This window comes from Cupressus sempervirens, chromosome 2, assembly GCF_028749045.1.
Source record: "Cupressus sempervirens isolate cs-2001-9-10 chromosome 2, ASM2874904v1, whole genome shotgun sequence".
NCBI lineage: Eukaryota > Viridiplantae > Streptophyta > Pinopsida > Cupressales > Cupressaceae > Cupressus > Cupressus sempervirens.
In genome coordinates, this window is record NC_143119.1 from 147,354,420 (window position 1) to 147,374,138 (window position 19,719).

Consider the following 19,719-nt stretch of genomic DNA (forward strand, 5'->3'; position numbering starts at 1 on the left):
ATAAGAGAGAGGAGTCCTTGAAGTTCAAAAGGTTTTAAGGTCTCTTCCCTTGTTTTTTTATGCAAAGGTTTCAATGATTGAAGAGATGAAAGAACTTGATAATCTGTTAATGAGCTACACGGTATCCCAACAACCTATGAGATTAGGACACATTCTAATTCTTCATCGAAAAAGATAGCAACCTTTAAAGGTTCGAAGAGAGGAAAGACAAGGAATGTGCATCTAGTGAAAGTTTTGATGGAGAGTCTGATTTTGAAGAGACATTTCATGAGGAAGTTAAAACTCAAGTTGTCTTTCAAGTGTTTTGACTATGGTAAGGTAGGACACTTTGCAGCTAAAAGTCCTTGTGCAAAAAATGAGGAAAGCAACTATAAAAAGAAGCTTAAGTCCAGCATGAAGAAATATGAGGGAAAAGAGAAGAAGTTTCAGAAATCTAAAAAGAATCTCTATCCAAAGGCATAAAGTTGTTCATCTGATTTTAGTGATAGTCCTTAAGTGAAGAAATATTATTCATGGTCAATGAAGAATTGCATGATGAAAATCAAGAATATGAAGATCATACTGAAGAAGAAGATGAAGTAGATCTTGATGAGGAGCTAATAATTGTTTAGAATGAAACAAGAACTTGGAAAGGAAAAGAAAACTTTAATTTATTGCTACAAAAGAGAATGAGAAAAAAATTAAGACAACTCAAGCTTCTGAAGAAGCAAAAAAATGATAATTGATTTGAAGGTTTAAGTTGAAGAAGCAGATAAAATAGAAAAAATTAAAAATCAGCATAAGGTCAAGGAAGAAAACTATGAAAGACTTGAAGCTGAAATTACTTCACTTAAATAGATAAATTTTTAACACAATGGAATCGTTAGAAGATTAATCAGAAAAAATTCATGTCCTTGGACAAGGTCATTGACTCACAATGATCATCTATTGATAAAGGTGGAGTTGGTATTTTAGGATGCCAAAGCTCTATGTCTACTAAACAAGAATATTAGAAGATCAGTATTGATAGCTCAAAGGATTCAACATCAAAACTCAAAATAATGCTTTCAAGAAGCATCCTATTTCAAGACAAGCACATATAAACAAGTTTAATATTTTTTCCTTTCATGGTTATTGTTTCTCTTGCAACTATTTTCAACACAAGGCAATCAATCACAAGAAATAATTTCAGACTTATTAGTATGAATTCTTTTGCTCCTCCAAGGAACTACAATGTTATATGTTATACATGTAGTAACTTTGGTAATATTGCAAAAGCTTGTAGAAGTGGTGTGGCAGATTTCTCTGAGTAGAACATGAAGGATGAGAAAGTGGACAGAGAAAAAGAGATTGTTAAGGTCTCAAGGAAGAAGGAGAAAGACGTGTTAGTGGAATCTTTGATTATGCAAACAACTTCTATTTTACAATGTTACAATCTGAAAACTGGTGGAGGTGAGATAAGATTTGATGGTAATGCATCGACATGATTCTTTTTAACACCATTTCAACTATACAAATTAGTTTCAGTCATTGATGTCAAAGAGAGCAAAATAAGCCAGGTGGAGAAACTTTATTCAAAGTAAGTTCAGGGAATGGTTTTATTTAATTATAGTTCTTTGTTTCAATTTAGTTTTAGATGGAGTTGTCATCAATGACAAAGGGGGCGATTGTTGAATATGTTTTCATTGATGTCCAAGGTTGATGATCAAATATATATAAACTTTAGAAGATTACTCAAAGTAATAGCAAATTGGAATGAGCCTCCTGATTGTTTTCTTGAGCTACTTGATTTTGTGGTTGAGGTACTTGTTTCAATGTTTGAGTTGGCTTCTTGTCTAGTTGAGTTACTTTTTGCCTACATGAGTTGTTTGGTCATCAACTTGAGTTGGTCATGTGTCTAGTTCACCTGCTTGCACATGCCAAGTCAGATCATATGCCATATCAATGTTTGAATATTTTGTTAGATCATATGCCATGTCAACATTTGACTATTCTAAGGGTTGATTTCTATGAATTTAAATATGGTGGCTGAGTTAAATACACATTGCATATATTAATGATATTTTTTAACAAGTCCTTATGTGGAATGGATTCCCTTGTAACGTATAACTTTGGGCAGATCATTAACGATTTCAGATTCTTGACACATATATTATGGGCTCACTACTTGTAATTGAGGCTAAGAGATGGCAATATGAAAAATCACTTCTAATGAAAAAGGAGTGGATGCATTAAAATAGACAAGTTGCATGAATGTTTATGAGATTTTTGGGCCATATAAAACAGAGACTCATAGTGTTAATATCTAAAATGGATTCGGCAGTGTGAAATAGACCAAGTAGATATTGAATTATGGGCAACATTAATCATCATTTTCTATTTTGGTGTAGTTTCTTGCATGGTAGGTGATTAGAGAAGCTTGACATTACTTTGTTTATAGTAAAATCGTTGATGGCATGAATAACTGTTTGGAGTGAAATATGTAATTTAGATGCATGGTGGAGTCATTTGTTTTGATTAAGAAATTTAATTTCTTTTCCTTTGAGTATGATGTATTATTCTAACTTTTAGATTAATGAGATGTTCTAAAGACTTTTTGTGTTTTGAAATTGAGTTTGTATTTCAGTCAATTGGATTTGGTGCTTCAAAGAGGATTGTTCTCTCTGAGAGTTGGTGCGGACTAATATATCTGGGTTGGTGCCCATTTTGTTAATGAAAGCCATTGTATGTTGTGATTTTCTATCCAAGAGAGTTTTCTATGAGAAATTTGGTGTTTACATCTTGATGATCACTCTCTTTATGTTTTATGTGGTTTCCTGATTTTAAAAGTTCTAAATACTAATTCACCCACTCCCCCCACTCCCAATTCACTAAGAAGATTAAACAAATACTATTCCAAATTCAAATGAATGAGAGTTATACCATCTAGTGAACTCATAAATGAAAGCCATCATAAATGTACCATAATGCATAAGTAGATAATCTTGCCATACACTCTTCAAATGAGAACACCATTGTCCCTAACTTTTGTGGAACCACCAACTTTAAAACTTCCTGAGAGTTATCAGCAGTTTTAGGAAGCACCCCTCAATGAGACATTACCTTGATAAAATATATTAACCAGAAAATGAATTTAAACAGCCACATGGATACATGGGGTAAGAGCCTAAATTATAAAGCTCATGTTACCCATGTAGAAAGTTTTAGACACAGCTGGCTTCTAAATCACCACGTCTTTCCCTGAACTTTTAGTGAGCAAACGATCTGTTTGGACATCAATGATGTTACCGGTAATTTGTCAAGGAGAGAAAAACTAATTAATATTCCAAGGTTATCCTAGATAGTGGTGGCTTTAGTCTACCAGAAATAATTTTTGATACAATTTTTTTATGTCCAATTGCAGAGATTAACCTGTCTAAGTTGTTTACACCCAATTGTGTCATCAATCTTAAAAGATGTTTCCTTTATTCTTAATTTTACATTTTAAAATTTCTTAATAACTCTTGTGGGCTTCAAGATATCACGAGATAATAAGAAAACTGATATTTTCCTAAACAAGCAATCTCTAGGTGGTTAACATGTTCTACATTAGAATGAATATAAACTTGTAACCTGCTTTTCATGGTGGATTGCATCCTATAGCAAATTTATATCAAATTGTTTATTTTGAAAATAGATGTGTGCTTCTTGTTGAATTGTGTTGAAAAATGAGTCAAATCTGAACCCAAGATGGGTCACTCACCAAGAGGGCTCGTAGCTCAGTGGAAAAATGCTCCACAACAATTAAGAGGTACTAGGTTAAGCCTTAGCTAATTGATGAAAGTTTAACATAGTATCAAAGCCTAGATTAACAGAACCAAGCCAAGCTAAAAGCTTGTAGCACTTGCAGTGTGGCTGAAGGGTGGGTGTTGGAAAACGAATCACACCTGAACCAAAGATAAACTGGTCACCTGAAGTGCCAGTAGCTCAGTGGTAGAACACCCCATCAGAAAACAGAAGATCCCAGGTTCAATTCCTTGATGGTCTTTGAAATGATATACACATTGACCATAAGAAACTGTGAAATATAATTAATATATAATTGTAATAACTCTCAGATATAAATTTTTATTTACTTGAATTTGTTTCTTATATGGTTTGAAAATGAAAAAATCCAGTGATTCAAGTTTTTATTGTCAAAAGCGCTTTCTGCAGTTGGTGTAGACATTTTTATCAGCTATCTTTGTTTGTGACAGATTCATAATTAGCTAAAATGAGTTAATTTTCTTCTTTTATCTGTAGGTTAGGAGAGGATTACATGCAACATTTTATTTCACTTTTTATGCATTTTTAATATCTGCGAATATGATATTGGTTTCTTCAAAATTGAATCAGGAGACACCGTCAACTGACAATCAAGCAGATAATATCATGGCCTGTTTGTTGGAAATGGGTTATGAAGAAAATGTGATCTCTAGAGCAATTGAGATAAATGGTATGCCTTTGTTCCAAGGAGGTGATAGATAAATTTATATGTTGTACTTAAATTCAATGTTGAATGTTGTATGTATTTTATTTCTTTTTACTTTAAAATATAAATCCCATATAAGGCAATTTGGAGCATAAAGCAACTGTGACTCAATATAAAAAGAAAAGATGGCTCAGGTTACATAGTTACAGATAAATTGAAGTTCTTCAATTCAAGCTATTTGACACTTTAGAAATGCAGAAAGGAAAACAGATCTAGCTTTATATTGAGAAGAAGTTTTTTGTATCCCGCAAGCAATAAAATGTTAGTCTGAAGAATTAGAACTAATACCTCTCTTATTTTCTGAAACAAACAGAGTCGAATTGCTTAATAAACATTTCTCACTATAGAAGAGTTATATCAAGTCCTAGAATTTATGCGAACATAAGAAGTTGAAATTATGACTGTACATTTCACTTTCTAAATTTCTAGAGTTCAATAGCAATAGACTATAACATGGTTGTGGTGCAGTACACATTCTGTAGAATTGTTGCAGCCTTGTCCAAACTCATTTTTTCCTCTCAGCTCTTTTTCATCCCAATGATGGATCACAGAGTGTGTTCTAAAACATTGCAAAAAAATAGAACACAATCATCTCCAGAAGCAACAGAAAATCCCTTTTTATGTCAATCATCTACACTTGTATATTAGTTCCACTACGCGTTATGTTTTGTTAGTTGTTTTGTTGTTGACTGTTTTGAATTTTACATATTGCTACATATTTACTCAGACCTTCATTAGACCTAGTAGCCAAGTATTGTGTCAAGTTGTCAACCACCTTAAAGTAGGGAAACACCCATAGCATATTGAATTGCATCCATTTCTACTACAAGTGGCTTTTATCTATCACTAAGAGTAGGGGAGAAAAGCAGGACTTCAATATTTCAAATGTTTTATCATCTCCATTCCTCCAATGAAAGTCCCTTACAATTCCCTTTAATGCAAAGGTGATAAAATGTAGGAATAAGAATGAATAATCTTTCTCATGAATTGTGCAACCCCTACAGAACTCTTGGTTGCATAGCACACTTTAGTGTAGGACAATTTACAATTTCTGAAAGTATTAAAATTGAAATATTTATCCATAATATGAACTCAAACCTTATGCAACAGATCATTAATCAATAATAGAACAATGGAATTGTGACTACTTGTGGTTAAATAGTACCGATTACATATATAGATTCAGTTCATAGTACTAGTTTAAGTTCAATTTCGATAAAATACATTATTCAGATTAAAACATGATTGCAGCATTTTATTGAATCAACATTAAATTTCAACTAAGCATTTGAATCATCCCTTTTTTCACATTCATAATCTACTTATTTTACAATTAAATCACAATTTCATCTTTATTCTCATTCAAGCAATACACAATAAGGTTTCACTAACAATGGTACACAATAGTTTCACATTACTTGAAACAATTGTTAAGTAAATACCTACTATCTGGACCCTAAACATCCATAATATTATTAAATTTTCTCACAAAAGATTATATCTAATCATGTTTAACACTATCACTATGTAAACTGCCTTGACAATTTTTGAAGTTTTATCCCTATTTTTCTGCCTTAGGAATTTTGTCAAACACTTTCCTTGCAGCCTCAGTTTGCTGATGTTTGTTGTTTTGCTATGATTTTTGAATGCCAATGATATTGATAAATACAAATGATTGCAAAATAACTAATTGGAAATCAAAGTGATATGCAACTTCTTTTTATTATTTTCCAAATGCAAGTACATAAAATTCTGATGTAAATGCACACCTACAGCCAAGAGGTACTTTCACAAACACTTGGCATGCATCCTATGAATGACTATGCAATGAGACGTTTTTACAAACATTTGGCATACAAATTGAACAACTGAATTAAGTTGATTTCCCTTCAATACTTCAATGTTTACAATGACTAAATACTTTGGTAACAAAAAAACATATATTACTTGTCAAATGTATCCATTTACAATTGCCAAATGTAAATACCAAAAGAATTTGGAATAAGTAGCTGAGATAACATGCTTTTTGGCTTTGCTTTTTTCAGATTTGCTTTTTCAGACTACTTTTTTGGATCTGCTTTTTGAGATTGCTTTTTCGGCTCTGCTTTTTCCCTTTGCTTTTTCAGATTGCTTTTTCTGCTTTGCTTTTTCGGATCCGCTGCGAAAACTGAAACCTTTCTCCTTGCCAACTGATGTCAAAAATTAGATGCACGGGTTGAACAAAAATCACTAAATATTATCTTCCAATTAATCACAAATGAATTGGTTGAATACCAATTCCTCCACTCCCAACTAGGGTTGATATCTCACAACCGAAATTGGCACCTTAGAATCTTCAAACCCTCAGGCAAGTATACAAGCACTAAGGCTCTTAGCACAATAGATGAATATGCAACTCAAGATGTGTAAAATGACCCCTCAAAGGTTCCTTATAAAGATTTCACAAGCAACTCCAAGAAGCGTCTAGAGGAATCCAAAACTTTATTCTTTTAAGTGACTTTTTGATATTTTATTATGTTAGTCATTTTAATATTAAATCAATTAAATATAAAGTTACTTTTTAATATTTCATTGTTTAGTAACCTTATAAGTAATTAATTTAATATATCTTTTCCCCCTTATTCCTTCCTTTTTAGCCTCCGAGGAAAACAAAGGCTAAAATAAAATAAGTAGCATATTCAAAAAGGGGACATTACACACTACTAAGGTCTTCTAAGTTAATTGAATCATCGCATATCCCTTTAGAAACAACTAACAATTGTGTAAATCTCAAGAATGAGATAAAGAATTCTAATGTTTCATATAGAAAATCATATTACGATAATAAATAAGCTTATATTATTAGTTAATGGTTATCTATTTGTAATCTATTGTAAATATTAGAATGTTTCTAATATTAGTTAGTCTGTAGTTATCTATTAGCTTTCTTTTAGCTAGAATTTACAACCGTTTCCTAAGGAAATATCATTTTATTCTTTTGTATATATTGACCTCTTAGTCTTTGTTAATATTAAGTAAGTATTTTACCAATTACTGTAATATGGTATTAGAGTCATTTATATTAAAAAAAATTGAAAATCATAATTTCTTTTCTCAAATTATCAAACCCTATTTTCAAAATTATTTTTCTAAAATATTTGCTTCGAACTAGGGTTTATCTAAGAATATTGGCCATCAATAATCACGTTTCTTTTGCTTGGTCATTTTTGAAAAAACGTGATTATTTTTTGGGCATTTTCATCCATTTGTTTTGCACATCTAGGGCTGGAAGTGATGACAAGGGTTTCTTAAAACCATAGTTACACCACCCTAGGGTGTGGGGGGACAAGTTTTTGGGACAGGGGGACAGAGGGGCCTTATTTGGAGGTTGGCGATGGGGGATTGGGGGGTTGTATATATTAAAAATATGGTACTTAAAATGCTAGTTATGAAAAGATTTATTGCAATATAAGATATAAAGATGTAAAAGAGTAAATACTTAAACATTGCATTGAATTAGAACATCAAACATTGAACATAAATAGTCAAATCAACAAATAGTTAACATTGAGACGTGGTGGAATTTGGTGGCATCGTTTGGGACAGGGCAACGGAGTCTCCAAGTCCCTAGTTTGTCCAAGTCCCCGGTGTGTTGGACAAAAAGGGGGGGTACACATCCTTGTGTTACTATGCTTAAATCCCTCAGGAACAGATTCGTGTACAGAAAATGTGTTTTTGGCTGCAAATTCGCCATTGATTTCAAGCTTTTTTCAACCCAAGATGTTTCTGTTCGAAACTCTAATTTTTGGGCTTGAAATAAATTTCCAAATGCAGATTGTTGTTGGGATTTTTTAGAGCTAAAATATGTTGCCGTTAGATTTTTCTGGGTGCCTAATTTTTCGAGCTAGTGGATCCAAAAACCCAACAACTATTCTTTCTAAATATTTCAAGCTCTCTTCTAGGTAACCATTCAAATTTTCTTGGTCTTCCATTTTTTTCCTCATAGTACATGCCTTCACATATTTTCATGCTTTTGCATTGAAAAATTAACTAATATTTTGCTCGTGAGCAATTCAAAATTCAATGGTCGAAATTATGGCACTTGGAAGCAACGAATAATAGCAATTTTTGAATATCACAATATTGATCAGATTGTTCTAGGTGTTACACAATGTCCGACTGCATGGGATCTAAGTAATCGAGAGGCAGTAATGCTTTTCAAATTATCTGTAGCTGATGATCAACTCTTTCAGATTCCATTCGGCAAGACAACTGCTGAGATATGGGCACATCTCAAGAATCTTCATGAGACTTCTAACAAAAGAAGAGCTTTCTTTTTGAAGAACATTCCATTTTCTATTATCATGGAAGAGCGAACATTGCTCCACACTCACCTAAATAGGATTCAAGAAATCTGTGATCAGTTGCTTGTCATTGGTCACAAGATGGAGGAAGAGGACATTGTGGTCATCACTCTTAGGAGTTTACCCAAATGCTATGAGCATTTTATCGAGACTCTCAAAATCACTTCTTTTGGTGTTGATCTAAAATTCACAGATCTTTGCACACTCTTGTTTTAGCAAGATTGGTGGAAAAAACAATTCAATAGTAGTTCCAACTCCACCTCCTCAGAGAAAGCCTTTGTTGCTAAATCCTTTCAGAAGGATAAAGGTAAGTCTTAGTAGACTTCTCAACAGAAATCCTCTGCTCTAGATTCAAAAGGCTCTTGGAAGAAAAACATTCAATGTAACTATTGCCACAAGTTTGTTCACATGAAGGTTGAGTCTCGGAAACACTTAGCTACCCAATCTAAGCAATTAGGGTTGTAGCTCGAACAGTGCAAAGCACATTGAGCAAATGGAATTTTCCTTTTACGCCTTCATGGCTAAAAGACATGCAAATCATGTGAAGTCATCTGCCTGGTACATTGATTTAGGTGCCTCTCGCCATTTCACCCATCACAAAGACTGGTTCACTGACTACCAACCATTGTTGTTGATAAAGTCAACATTCAGATTCAGTCTATTGGGAGGAATCTCATTTTCCTCGATGTGCACTATATTCCAAGGATGGAACTAAATCTACTCTTAGTTAGTCAGTTGCTGCGACACGCTCCATAGTTGGATGTCACCTTCAGTTCACATCAGTGCACCATCACAGATAGGGCAACTCAGTCTATTGTTGCAATGGGTCTTGAGCATCATAGTCTCTTCTGACTTATTGATTTTGGTGATTCTCGAGACTTAACTATGGCTGCTCAGCGCCCTTCTAGTTAGCACACTTTGGCATCAGCGGTATTGGTACTTAAATGTGCACTATCTCTCTTAGCTTGCTCGGGAAGAGCTTGTCCTTGGTTTGCCAGAGATTCAAACTTAGTAGCTTGGAGTTTGTGATGCATGCCAAGTTGGGAAGTAACATCGTACACCTTTCACTAGTGGCGATTCATGGCGAGCTTCTCAGGTACTTCATCTTGTTCATGTTGACATTTGCGGCCCTATGGCCACTCCTATTCTTGGGTCTAGGTATTTTTTGTAGTTTTTCGACGATTTCAATAGAAAAATGTGGGTATACTTTCTTAAAAAGAAATCAGTTGCATTTATTGTATTTCAGAAGTTTAAACCTTTAGTTGAAAAAGAGTTTGGAAAATCTATTATTGCTCTTAGGTCAGACAATGGGGGAGAATTTTGTTCTAATGACTTCTCTAGCTTCTGTGATACTCATGGCATTAAGTGTCATTTAACCACACCCCACACACCACAACCGAACAATGTAGTTGAATGTTGGAACAAAACAATCACTGAGATGGTTCAGTTCATGCTCGAACACATATATAATTTGTATAAATGTTGGGTAGAAGCAGTTAACACTGCAATTTATCTTTTGAATCGGTCACCCATAGTGGTGGTCAAAGGTAAGACTCTAGAAGAGGCCTGGTCAGGTCACAAGCCTAGAATTAGTCACCTAAATTTTTTTGGCTCCCTTGTTTTTGTTTGGATCCCTAATGCGTTATGCACCAAGTTGGATGCGAAGAGTCAAAAACTCATGTTTGTTGGATACTATAGTCTTCACAAAGCCTATTGCTTGATTGCCACTGAGATATCTTGTCTCCTATATAGTCGTGATGTAGTCTTTAATAAGTAGTGAGGACTATTCGTGCTTGTTTCTCCTGTTCTTGATCCAACAAACCAGCCTATTGTAATGTCCCCTTCTTCGATATGAAATTAATAATAAAGATACATTTAAAATAAATAAAATGTAACATTGAAATAATGACATAATAATCCAATAATAAGTAAATAAATAACAAACTCAATAATATATATTAATTATAATATATTGAATATTGTCATATGTATATATATGTCCAATATGTAAATTAGAGATTAGTCAATGAAGACATATAATGTAAAATCATTATTATATAATTTTAATAGAATTATATAAAATATGATGTATATTATCATAATATGAATTTGAAATACATAATCAAAGAATAAATAAATAAATATAATGATCAATGATAAAGTATATGTATATTTAGAAATACATCTATAAAGTTTATACTAAATATAATAATATAAATACTTGTATATTATATTTAAAATCTAAATCTAAATTAGTCAAACTATTCAATTAATATTGAATATATTAATACAAACCTAATATAAATTGTATTTCACAAACAAGCAAATGGATAATCATGACTTTTCACCCCAGACGCATATATTAGTGAGAAAAACTTACATTTTGAAGGCAGAGATTTGCATTGATAAAAGAAATAGAAGAAGAATTCACTGATAGAAATAACTAATGAATAGTTCTTTCCAAGCAAAGAGAAAGCAAGATACAATTTTCGAGAGGTATCTAGATGGGATAGAGACATCTAATAGAACACCTATGATAATTTTTAATAGAGGATATCAGGCAGTAGTCGACTTGTTAGCTAGCAGTGGGAAAACAGAGTACATGAAAAAGAAAAGAACGCTATTTTTAGTGTAGACGGATGGAATTGGAAAACCCATGAACTACAAGGGAATCAAAACCAATAGTAGTACAATCAAAAGGATAGAGGACACAAATATCTTAGATATAGATTATTTCAGAAATTGAATCGGAAAACTAGTTAAAGCATTCAAACAAGGATTCATCACTCCCTATAAAATATGGTCCATTTGATACAAATACAAATCAACATTAGCAAAGGAGAGAAAACGAACAAATAGACTTCATAATAGAGAGTTGGGATGATTTAAAAACACACACACAATCAATAGAAGAAGAGAAACATAGAAGTTGTAGATCCGATCAACAAAAAGAAGGAATAGTCATCGCATATCATTATCGGAGTAGTGAACGGTGGCTCACTAGTGAACAGGAGACAAAAATGATAAAAGGAATGGGAGAAATTTGTTTACCGTACTGGTAAAGAAATCAATGCATACAGACAATGGAACAGAATAGCAGAATTATATTTGCATATGCCAGACATACATTATGCTTCATAAGATGAATGATAGTAGAAGACGATTTACAATGATCCCAGACGGGACATAAATACTATTCGCTGAACCTTCCCGAAGGAGTCTGTCAGCCACAAACATTATGTCCGCTACAAACTATTTACTTGTTGGCTACAAAATACAAAACACTGACGATAGTCATTCCATCGCCTACAAAAACACCGTCGGGACCATCCAATCGGCTAACACCATCCCCCCTAAAAAGAAAAGTCATCTCTTGACGACTAACAAAATATCTAAGACAAATTAATAAACAAAATACATTAACAGAGTGACTACAACAAAAAATTTGCTTTTGTCACATAACTTCCACATTCATCCCGTTACATTTGTAGCCTCTACTAACACAATACTGTCTCCTCAATGAAGTTGACCTTGATAGACACCTGTGCTGCTTTCTCTGTTTTCAATTCTTTGGTACCTTGAGCCAAGTGTTGTTGCACTGCCTTCAACTGGATGATTAGCTCCTCCCGAGCTCTCTACGCATCCACCAAGATAGCCTCCCGGCCAACACCTACTCCCAGTGTCTCTGGTACACAGAATGTCCATGCCTGTAGCAACTTCAACTCTTCTCAACTGGTTAGACTCCCACGACTGATATCCACAACGAATGGGGGTCCAGGGGGCAACGCCCCTCGCCGCCAAGACCAAATTAACACTCCAAACCCCACACAAAACTGCATGGAACACACTGTTTCTGACATTTTCTGCCAAATTTACACTCTTTCTGGCAACCACTGATACTTCCCCTTCCCGTTGGCATCCTCCGTTACTTATTTTGAACGATTTGAATCTGTCGTCATTTTTTAAAATTTTTTTTCTTTTTAGAAAACCCGAATAATCTCTCCTCCGCAAACGAGAAACAGAACTCCAACAATCTTTCGCTGTAACATCTCCTCCGGCAATGAGAAACACAACAGCCTCCAAAGGAAGAAGAGCAATGAGCTAACAGAAGAAGAGGTCGAGTGTTTGAATCCCGAAATAGCCGGATCTGCAATGGTAGTGGTCGTTTTCATGGCCCCCATGGCCTTTCCGTCACAGCAATCTCTTCCCCTGCTCCTAAGGCGGCCACCCCTATTACCACAGCAACTACTTGCACAACCACCGCCACTCCCGCCGCTGCACCAGTTGTGTCATGCCATAATAGTCTTCCGCACCTACGTGAAGAGGACTATCCACAGAAAACAAAACCAACGCCTCAGCCACCTGCCGATGGAAGGAACTGATCGTGCGAACGAAGAAAATAGGCGCAGAAAACGAAGACCAACCGCGGAGGAAGAGTACCGCAGACTGGAATCGTCGTGTGCAAGAAGAGTCAAACATATGCATAGAGATAAGCAAAAGCCACAGACAGCAAAGAACCCATAGAGAAGGGAGGATTTAATCCGCGGAAAGGATAGCATAGGGGCCCGCGCGGAGAAAAACTCCGTGGAAGAGAAAACTATCCTCGAGAAACTTCACGCGCGGGAGAACAATAGAAGTACACGGAAAAATGAAGCCGGAGGAACAACATAAGCCGTCCGCGAAAAAGAGAAGACGCCGAAGGAAAAAAAAAGACACCCGCGGAACCATGCCCGTGGGAAAAGGAGTCCACGGGAATTTGCCCACGGGACCATGTCCGTGGGGAACAACCTGTCCATAGAGAAACATTCCACGGGGAGAAGGTAAAATAGTCTCCACATGAACACCTCGCGGGAAGAAGGCCTCCGGGAAAACTGCGGCGGAAAGGTGTCCGCGGAGCACCTCCCACGGACAGGTGCCCGCGGCTAGGTGTCCGCGGAGTTCCTTCCGCGGACAAATGTCCGCCAGGCTCCTTCCGCGCGGAGAACCTCCCGTGGAGAACTTTTCATTTTTTTAATTTTTATTTGTTATTTTTTATTTTTTGTTTTTAATTTAAAAAAAAAAAAAAAAAAAATTTATTGTTTTCCAATTTTTTTTTCTTTTTTTTTTCAAAAATAAAAATATAAAAAAATACAGAGGTACCTCAATTTTGCCTCCAGGCGTCGCCATTCTGCAACGACAGGGGAGTCAGCTGGTCATTCTGTGACAGCGACGGAGTCTACCTGGCACCATATATTTGCAATTTAAACCCGTTGACTACCAGGGGCACCTCTTGCTCGTCCAATGTCTCCAATTTTATCGATCCATTGTCGTTGACCTTCTGGATCTGATATGGTCCAACCCATCTAGCCTTAACCTTTTTCGATTTGAGTACCTTCCAACTGTCGTACTTGAGTACCAACTGGCCCGACTAAAACTTGTTGAGTTTGTCATGCCACATTTTATGTCTGTTCTGTGTCACCTCCGTCGCCCACTATGCTTGCAGTCGTCACACATCTAGCTTATTTCCTTGCTGTCAGTACCCTTCAAGTAATTTTATGGTGCAATGCCTTCTTTTCTTCCTGTGCGGTCCATTCACCGTGTACCGAATGGTGGAATTTTTCTTTTTTTTGGATCTGTATTGTATGTCCTTCCCTTCTTCAGCCATAACCTCCTTTGCGTCATCTGCTTCTCTGTATTCCTTCGGACACTCATTTTCCTCCTTTTTCTCACCTTCGTCGACCCTTAGCATATTACAACTCGAAAAGAGTTCGTAGTCTTCTATTTGCCAATGGTAAAGGCCATTCACCGAGTCTAGGTCGTCGTCATTCGATCCTCCGTCTAGTCTCAATATTCCTTCGTCGTCTGGTTCCATTCTCCTCTTTCCTTCATTGTCGTTTCTTTCGTCGTCACTGTCGCCTTCACCTTCTGAGTCTGACGATGCTGCCTCCTCACCTTCTATTTGTGTGTGCAGGTCAATTATGAATCTTTTGCCTCCGCGCTCCATTGATAGGGTATTTCATTTCCAATCATGTTTTACTTTTGCTTGCACCAACCAAGTCCGTCCGAGAATAGCATCATATCCTTTTCTTTTCAATGGAATGACAACAAAATCCAATAAAAATGGTTGCGTACCCATGGTTACCGATTGCGCCCTCAAGGTTCCTAACGGTTTGATCCCGTGCTGGTCCGCCATGAGCAACTGGAATGTAGGTGGCCACAGCGTCGGCTTTTCCAACTTCTTCCAAGTATCCTCCGGCAACACATTCACGCCGGACCCTCCGTCGACAATTGTGTCTGTCAGAACGTTTCCCAAAATCTCCATCTCGACGGTCGTCGGATGCCTTCCCATCGTGAGCGCTAGGAGCATTGGGTTTGTTGTCATCACTTTCCTACTGTCTCTTCCTGTGTCCTCCATTGCTTTCGAAAACGGTGTATGATTCAGAATGGCCGTCCGTAACTGGGGCATTCTGAGAAGGAGGTCACTTATCTTGACCAGTATCTCTGCTTGTAAGATCTTCCATACAATGTTTTGTTCCGCGAAGTTCCTTGCCAAGGTGTCAGTGATGTCCTTCAACTGAGATGTCTCTACCAACAATGCCTTTCCAATTTTCGCCTATGCTTCCCCAAATTTTCTCTTTTCTTCCGCTGGATCCGAGTACTCTTTTGCTTGCCTCCCAATAATTGCCAAAACTTCTTCTTCATTCGTCCAGACGGTGATCAGATTCACTCCAGACTTCGGGCACTTGGCATCTTCATGATCGTCGGGTCCACACCATCTGCATAATAATTTTAGTGTGTTTGCCGTTGTACAATCCCGCGCAAAATGACCCCACAAATTACATGCTCGGCATTGAACGATCGGTCGTCCGTTTGCATCATACTGGGTTCGACTTCGGCTCCCATTATTATTGTTATTGTTTGCATTGTTGTTATTTTGCCCTCTGTTATTATTCCTGTACCCTTCGGATGTGGCACCTGCACTATTTGTATTTCCGCTACTGCCCGACGGGGAAGCCTCTTGTGTGAGAAGCACCTGTGGAGATCCTCTTGTCTTCATGTTAAAGGGGCACTCTTCTGTCGAATGGCCCATGATCTGACAAATGTCACAGAATTGATTCTTTGGACAGGATCCTTTAGTATGACCATCAGTCTTACACTCCCTGCACCACAGCTCACTGCTTTTTGGTTTCTTCTGCATGTTTTTAAACTACTTCATCATGCGGATCATGTCCTTCTACAGGGCGCGGACCTTCTTGCTACTGCCTTCATCGTCACTGCTATCTTCTCCGGCAGGCTTGTCGTCATCAGAATCAGATGAGCTAGTGTTCTTCTTCTTCTTTGTCTTCTGCTCACTTTCGAGTTCCAATGCTCTATTATAAGCTTCCGTATATGACGACGGTGGCACAATTTTCATTTTCCTCTGCAACTTCGAGCGTAGGCCTTCCATGAACCATCTTTTCTGAAGTCCATCTGCCGGCTTACTTTCCATTTTGTTTATCAAGTCTTTTAATTTTCTGGCGTAAATGCGGACGGTTTCATTCTTCCCCTGCTTAGTATTGAAGATCTTTGCTACAATTTCATTATCATCCCGCAATAGTTTAAATTCTGCCAAAAACTCCTTTTTAATGTTATCCCAACTATTTAGCTTTTGTGGATCTATATCAGTAAACCAATCAATTGCTACGCCCCATAGGGTGGCTGAAAATTGCCTCATCCAGTCGTCTTCATCAGTTATCCCATTTGCCTTCCAGATTGTTTCACATGTTTTGCAATGTCGAATGGGATCGATCGTACCATTGCCATTGAACTTCGGCAGTTTCTCTTTTGGTCCCGCCATCACAATTGGTTTCTGTAAACAGGCGTTGCTCGGTCCTGCAACAGTGGCGCTCTTCATTCCCACACCGGCGGTCTACACTTCCACACCAACAGTCTGTACTCCCACACCGGCGGACTGGTCTCCCACACCGGCGGTCTGCACTCCCACACCGGCAGACTGGTCTCCCACACCGGCGGTCTGCTCTCCCACACCGGCAAACTGCACTCTCACACCAGCGGATTGCTCTCCCACACCGGCGGACTGCTCTCCCACATTGGCGGGCTGCTCTCTCACACCGTTAGACTCAAGAACTGCGAACCTTGGTGAAGAAGGGTGTTCTGAAGTTGTCCCCTGCGGAAGTATATCCCGGATGAAGAGTTCACTCCACGCTCTTGCTCCATTGGCACTCCGAGCCGTGCGAGTCGATGCTCTTCCGTTTGGATTCTCTTCCCTCAGTGAACACAAATTCAAAAACTCCTCCCATGCTTCTTCCACCAATTCCACCCGCTGCCAAGTCTCCTCCAACAATTCTTCAGCGCTCCGATTTCCGTCGGCAATCTTCTGAAATCTCTGTCGGCGTTCGGCTTGCTGTGCCAGAATTAAATTCTTTTGCGCAGTACGGATTCCATCTTTTCCCTTGACCTTATTCCGATCCTTGTTAAGCTGATTTGGCATTAATCTTCATTCCTCCCACCTTCCAGGTTCATAAGGCAACGGCGCCAAATGTTTACCGTACTGGTAAAAAAATCAATGCATACAGACAATCGAACAGAATAGCAGAATTATATTCGCATATGCCAGACATACATTATGTTTCATAAGATGAATGATAGTAGAAGATGATTTACAATGATCCCAAATGGGACATAAATACTATCCGCCGAACCTTCCCAAAGGAGTCCGTCAGTCACAAACATTATGTCTGCTACAAACTATTTACCCGTTGGCTACAAAATACAAAACACCGACAACATAGTGTTTGTGGCCAACAGACTCCTTTGGGAAGGTTCAGTGGATAGTATTTATGTCCTGTCTGGGATCATTGTAAATCATCTTCTACTATCATTCATCTTATGAAGCATAATGTATGTGTGGCATATGTGAATATAATTCTGCTATTCTGTTCCATTGTCTGTATGCGTTGATTTCTTTACCAGTACGGTAAACAAAATTTAATAAGACTGATCGAAGGAATAGGAGAAATTTAATATAATATCATTCTTCTACTAATTATGTTATTCTCTTCTAAGGACGGGTTGATCCTTACAAAAAGGTCAAAATGACACATGAAAATCGTTGTTTAAGCTCCATTATCAAACCCAAACCCTCTCTTTTTCTCTTACATGGCTGCAGTCAAAGCTCCTGCATGAAAGAGGAAAATAAAATGCAAGAAGTATCTGCTGTTCAAACAAAGGCAGCAAAATTCCCAAAAAGACCATAGTTCAAGCTCCAAAAGCTTCATCAAATCCCTCTGTTCTTCCCATGGCAGCTAGCATTTGCAGAAATAATAAAATTACAGAGAAGAAGAAAATGCAGAAGAAAGGGGCAAAAGATGCAGAGATCTCTATTATTTCTTCCAGCCCAAACCCTCATCTTTCCTCCATAAGCGCCGCTACAGATTTTTGGCACATTGAAGAATGGAATGAAGGAGAATAAAAGAGGAGAAGTCTCATAAGAAATGCCCCAAAAAATGCCAAGGTTTGGAGTTGCAAGGCCTTAAAAAATCCACCAAGCGCCATGGCCATGGCTGAGAGCCAACTCCAGCAATGAATTCTCAAGGGAAAAATGCCTAGAAATTTGCCTTTTGAGCCCAACAAAGTGCACAAAATACTTCAAAGTTTCTAGCTGAAAATCTACCCAAACCCTCATGGCACGGTTTCTAGCAAAGCTCCAGGTTTTTACAAAGTGCAAATGAAAAATGAAATAACAGGACTCCTTTTGAGGGTAGTCATTCACCCTAGAAGCTTCGTGGGGAAGCTGCGATTTTTGTGTGAAATATTTTTTATTTTCAAGTCTTTTCCCATGCTGCTTGTGGGTAATTCCTTTTCATGCCAAATGGGGTGTTGGAATGTGCAAAGTTTTAAAGCCTTCCCTAGGCTTTTAAAAGTTTTGTAAATATATATATATATATATTTTTTCACTTTTATAATTTTTTTTTGGCAAAAATGGATGAGGCCATTATATTTTATTCAACTGCTTTACAAGGCTCCAAGAGGAAAGAAGCAGTGAAGAAAACCTACCTTCATTGCCGAAAAAAAAATATATTCAATGAGAAACAACCGGAATTTGTCCAAAAAACAAAATGGAAATAGATTCAAAACCAAAATACTACGTGAGAAGTCAATAACCCCCTAGACCTCTGTTAGATACTAAGTGAAGAGACTTCTCCCAACACCCATGCCAAATCTATATCAACTTTCAATGAACTGGCCAATGATGTTGGATCCCATTCAATTGACCCTTTATCCAAAGCAGCCCCTTTATTGGCGAGCCAATCTGCTAATCTATTAGCCTCCCTAAAGCAATGTGAAATTTTGAATTCTACAAATTTAGGAAGTAACGCCCTCGCCCCCTAGACAATGTAGTGGATTTCCCAACTAACAGAGTGTCCTTATTTAATGGCTGAAGTTATAATTTGATAATCCCCTTCTATGTGGATTCTCTGAATGCCATTAGAAATTGCAAGGCCCATTCCCAAGTGTAAAGCCCTTGCCTCACCAATGTTATTAGAACCAATTGGAATCCTGGAACATGCTGCCCGGATAACTGAGGAATTAGAATCTTGTAAGACATAACCCGCCCCTGAAATCCTAGGATTTCCTCTTGAAGCTCCATCAAAGTTGAGTTTAATAAAACCTTTATCAAGCCGATCCCACTTAATGTCCTTCCTTCTCTCCTTATTTTGTTTTCCTATTAACACTCCCTTGAAGGGGATAGAAATGAGAGGCCACCTATTCAAAATCCTGGAATCATGAGAGGAGAAAAGTGAAGATAGTGACTTAGATCTGGATGTATATGCATTGATCATCTCAAACACTGATTTTTCCACAAACTCACAAACTTGAGCTATTGAACAACTCTCTCATCTAAAA

General features: G+C 37.2%; 1 protein-coding gene across 1 annotated transcript in view; it reads left to right on the forward strand.

Annotated features, from left to right (window-relative positions):
- Nucleotides 1-19,719, forward strand: part of LOC149571470 (DNA (cytosine-5)-methyltransferase DRM2-like) — a 218,053-nt gene that overhangs the window by 76,881 nt on the left and 121,453 nt on the right. The window contains exon 5 of the mRNA XM_089815696.1: nt 4,354-4,453. Coding sequence (XP_089671822.1) covers nt 4,354-4,453 — 100 coding nt within the window. The remainder of the gene's footprint in view (nt 1-4,353; nt 4,454-19,719) is intronic.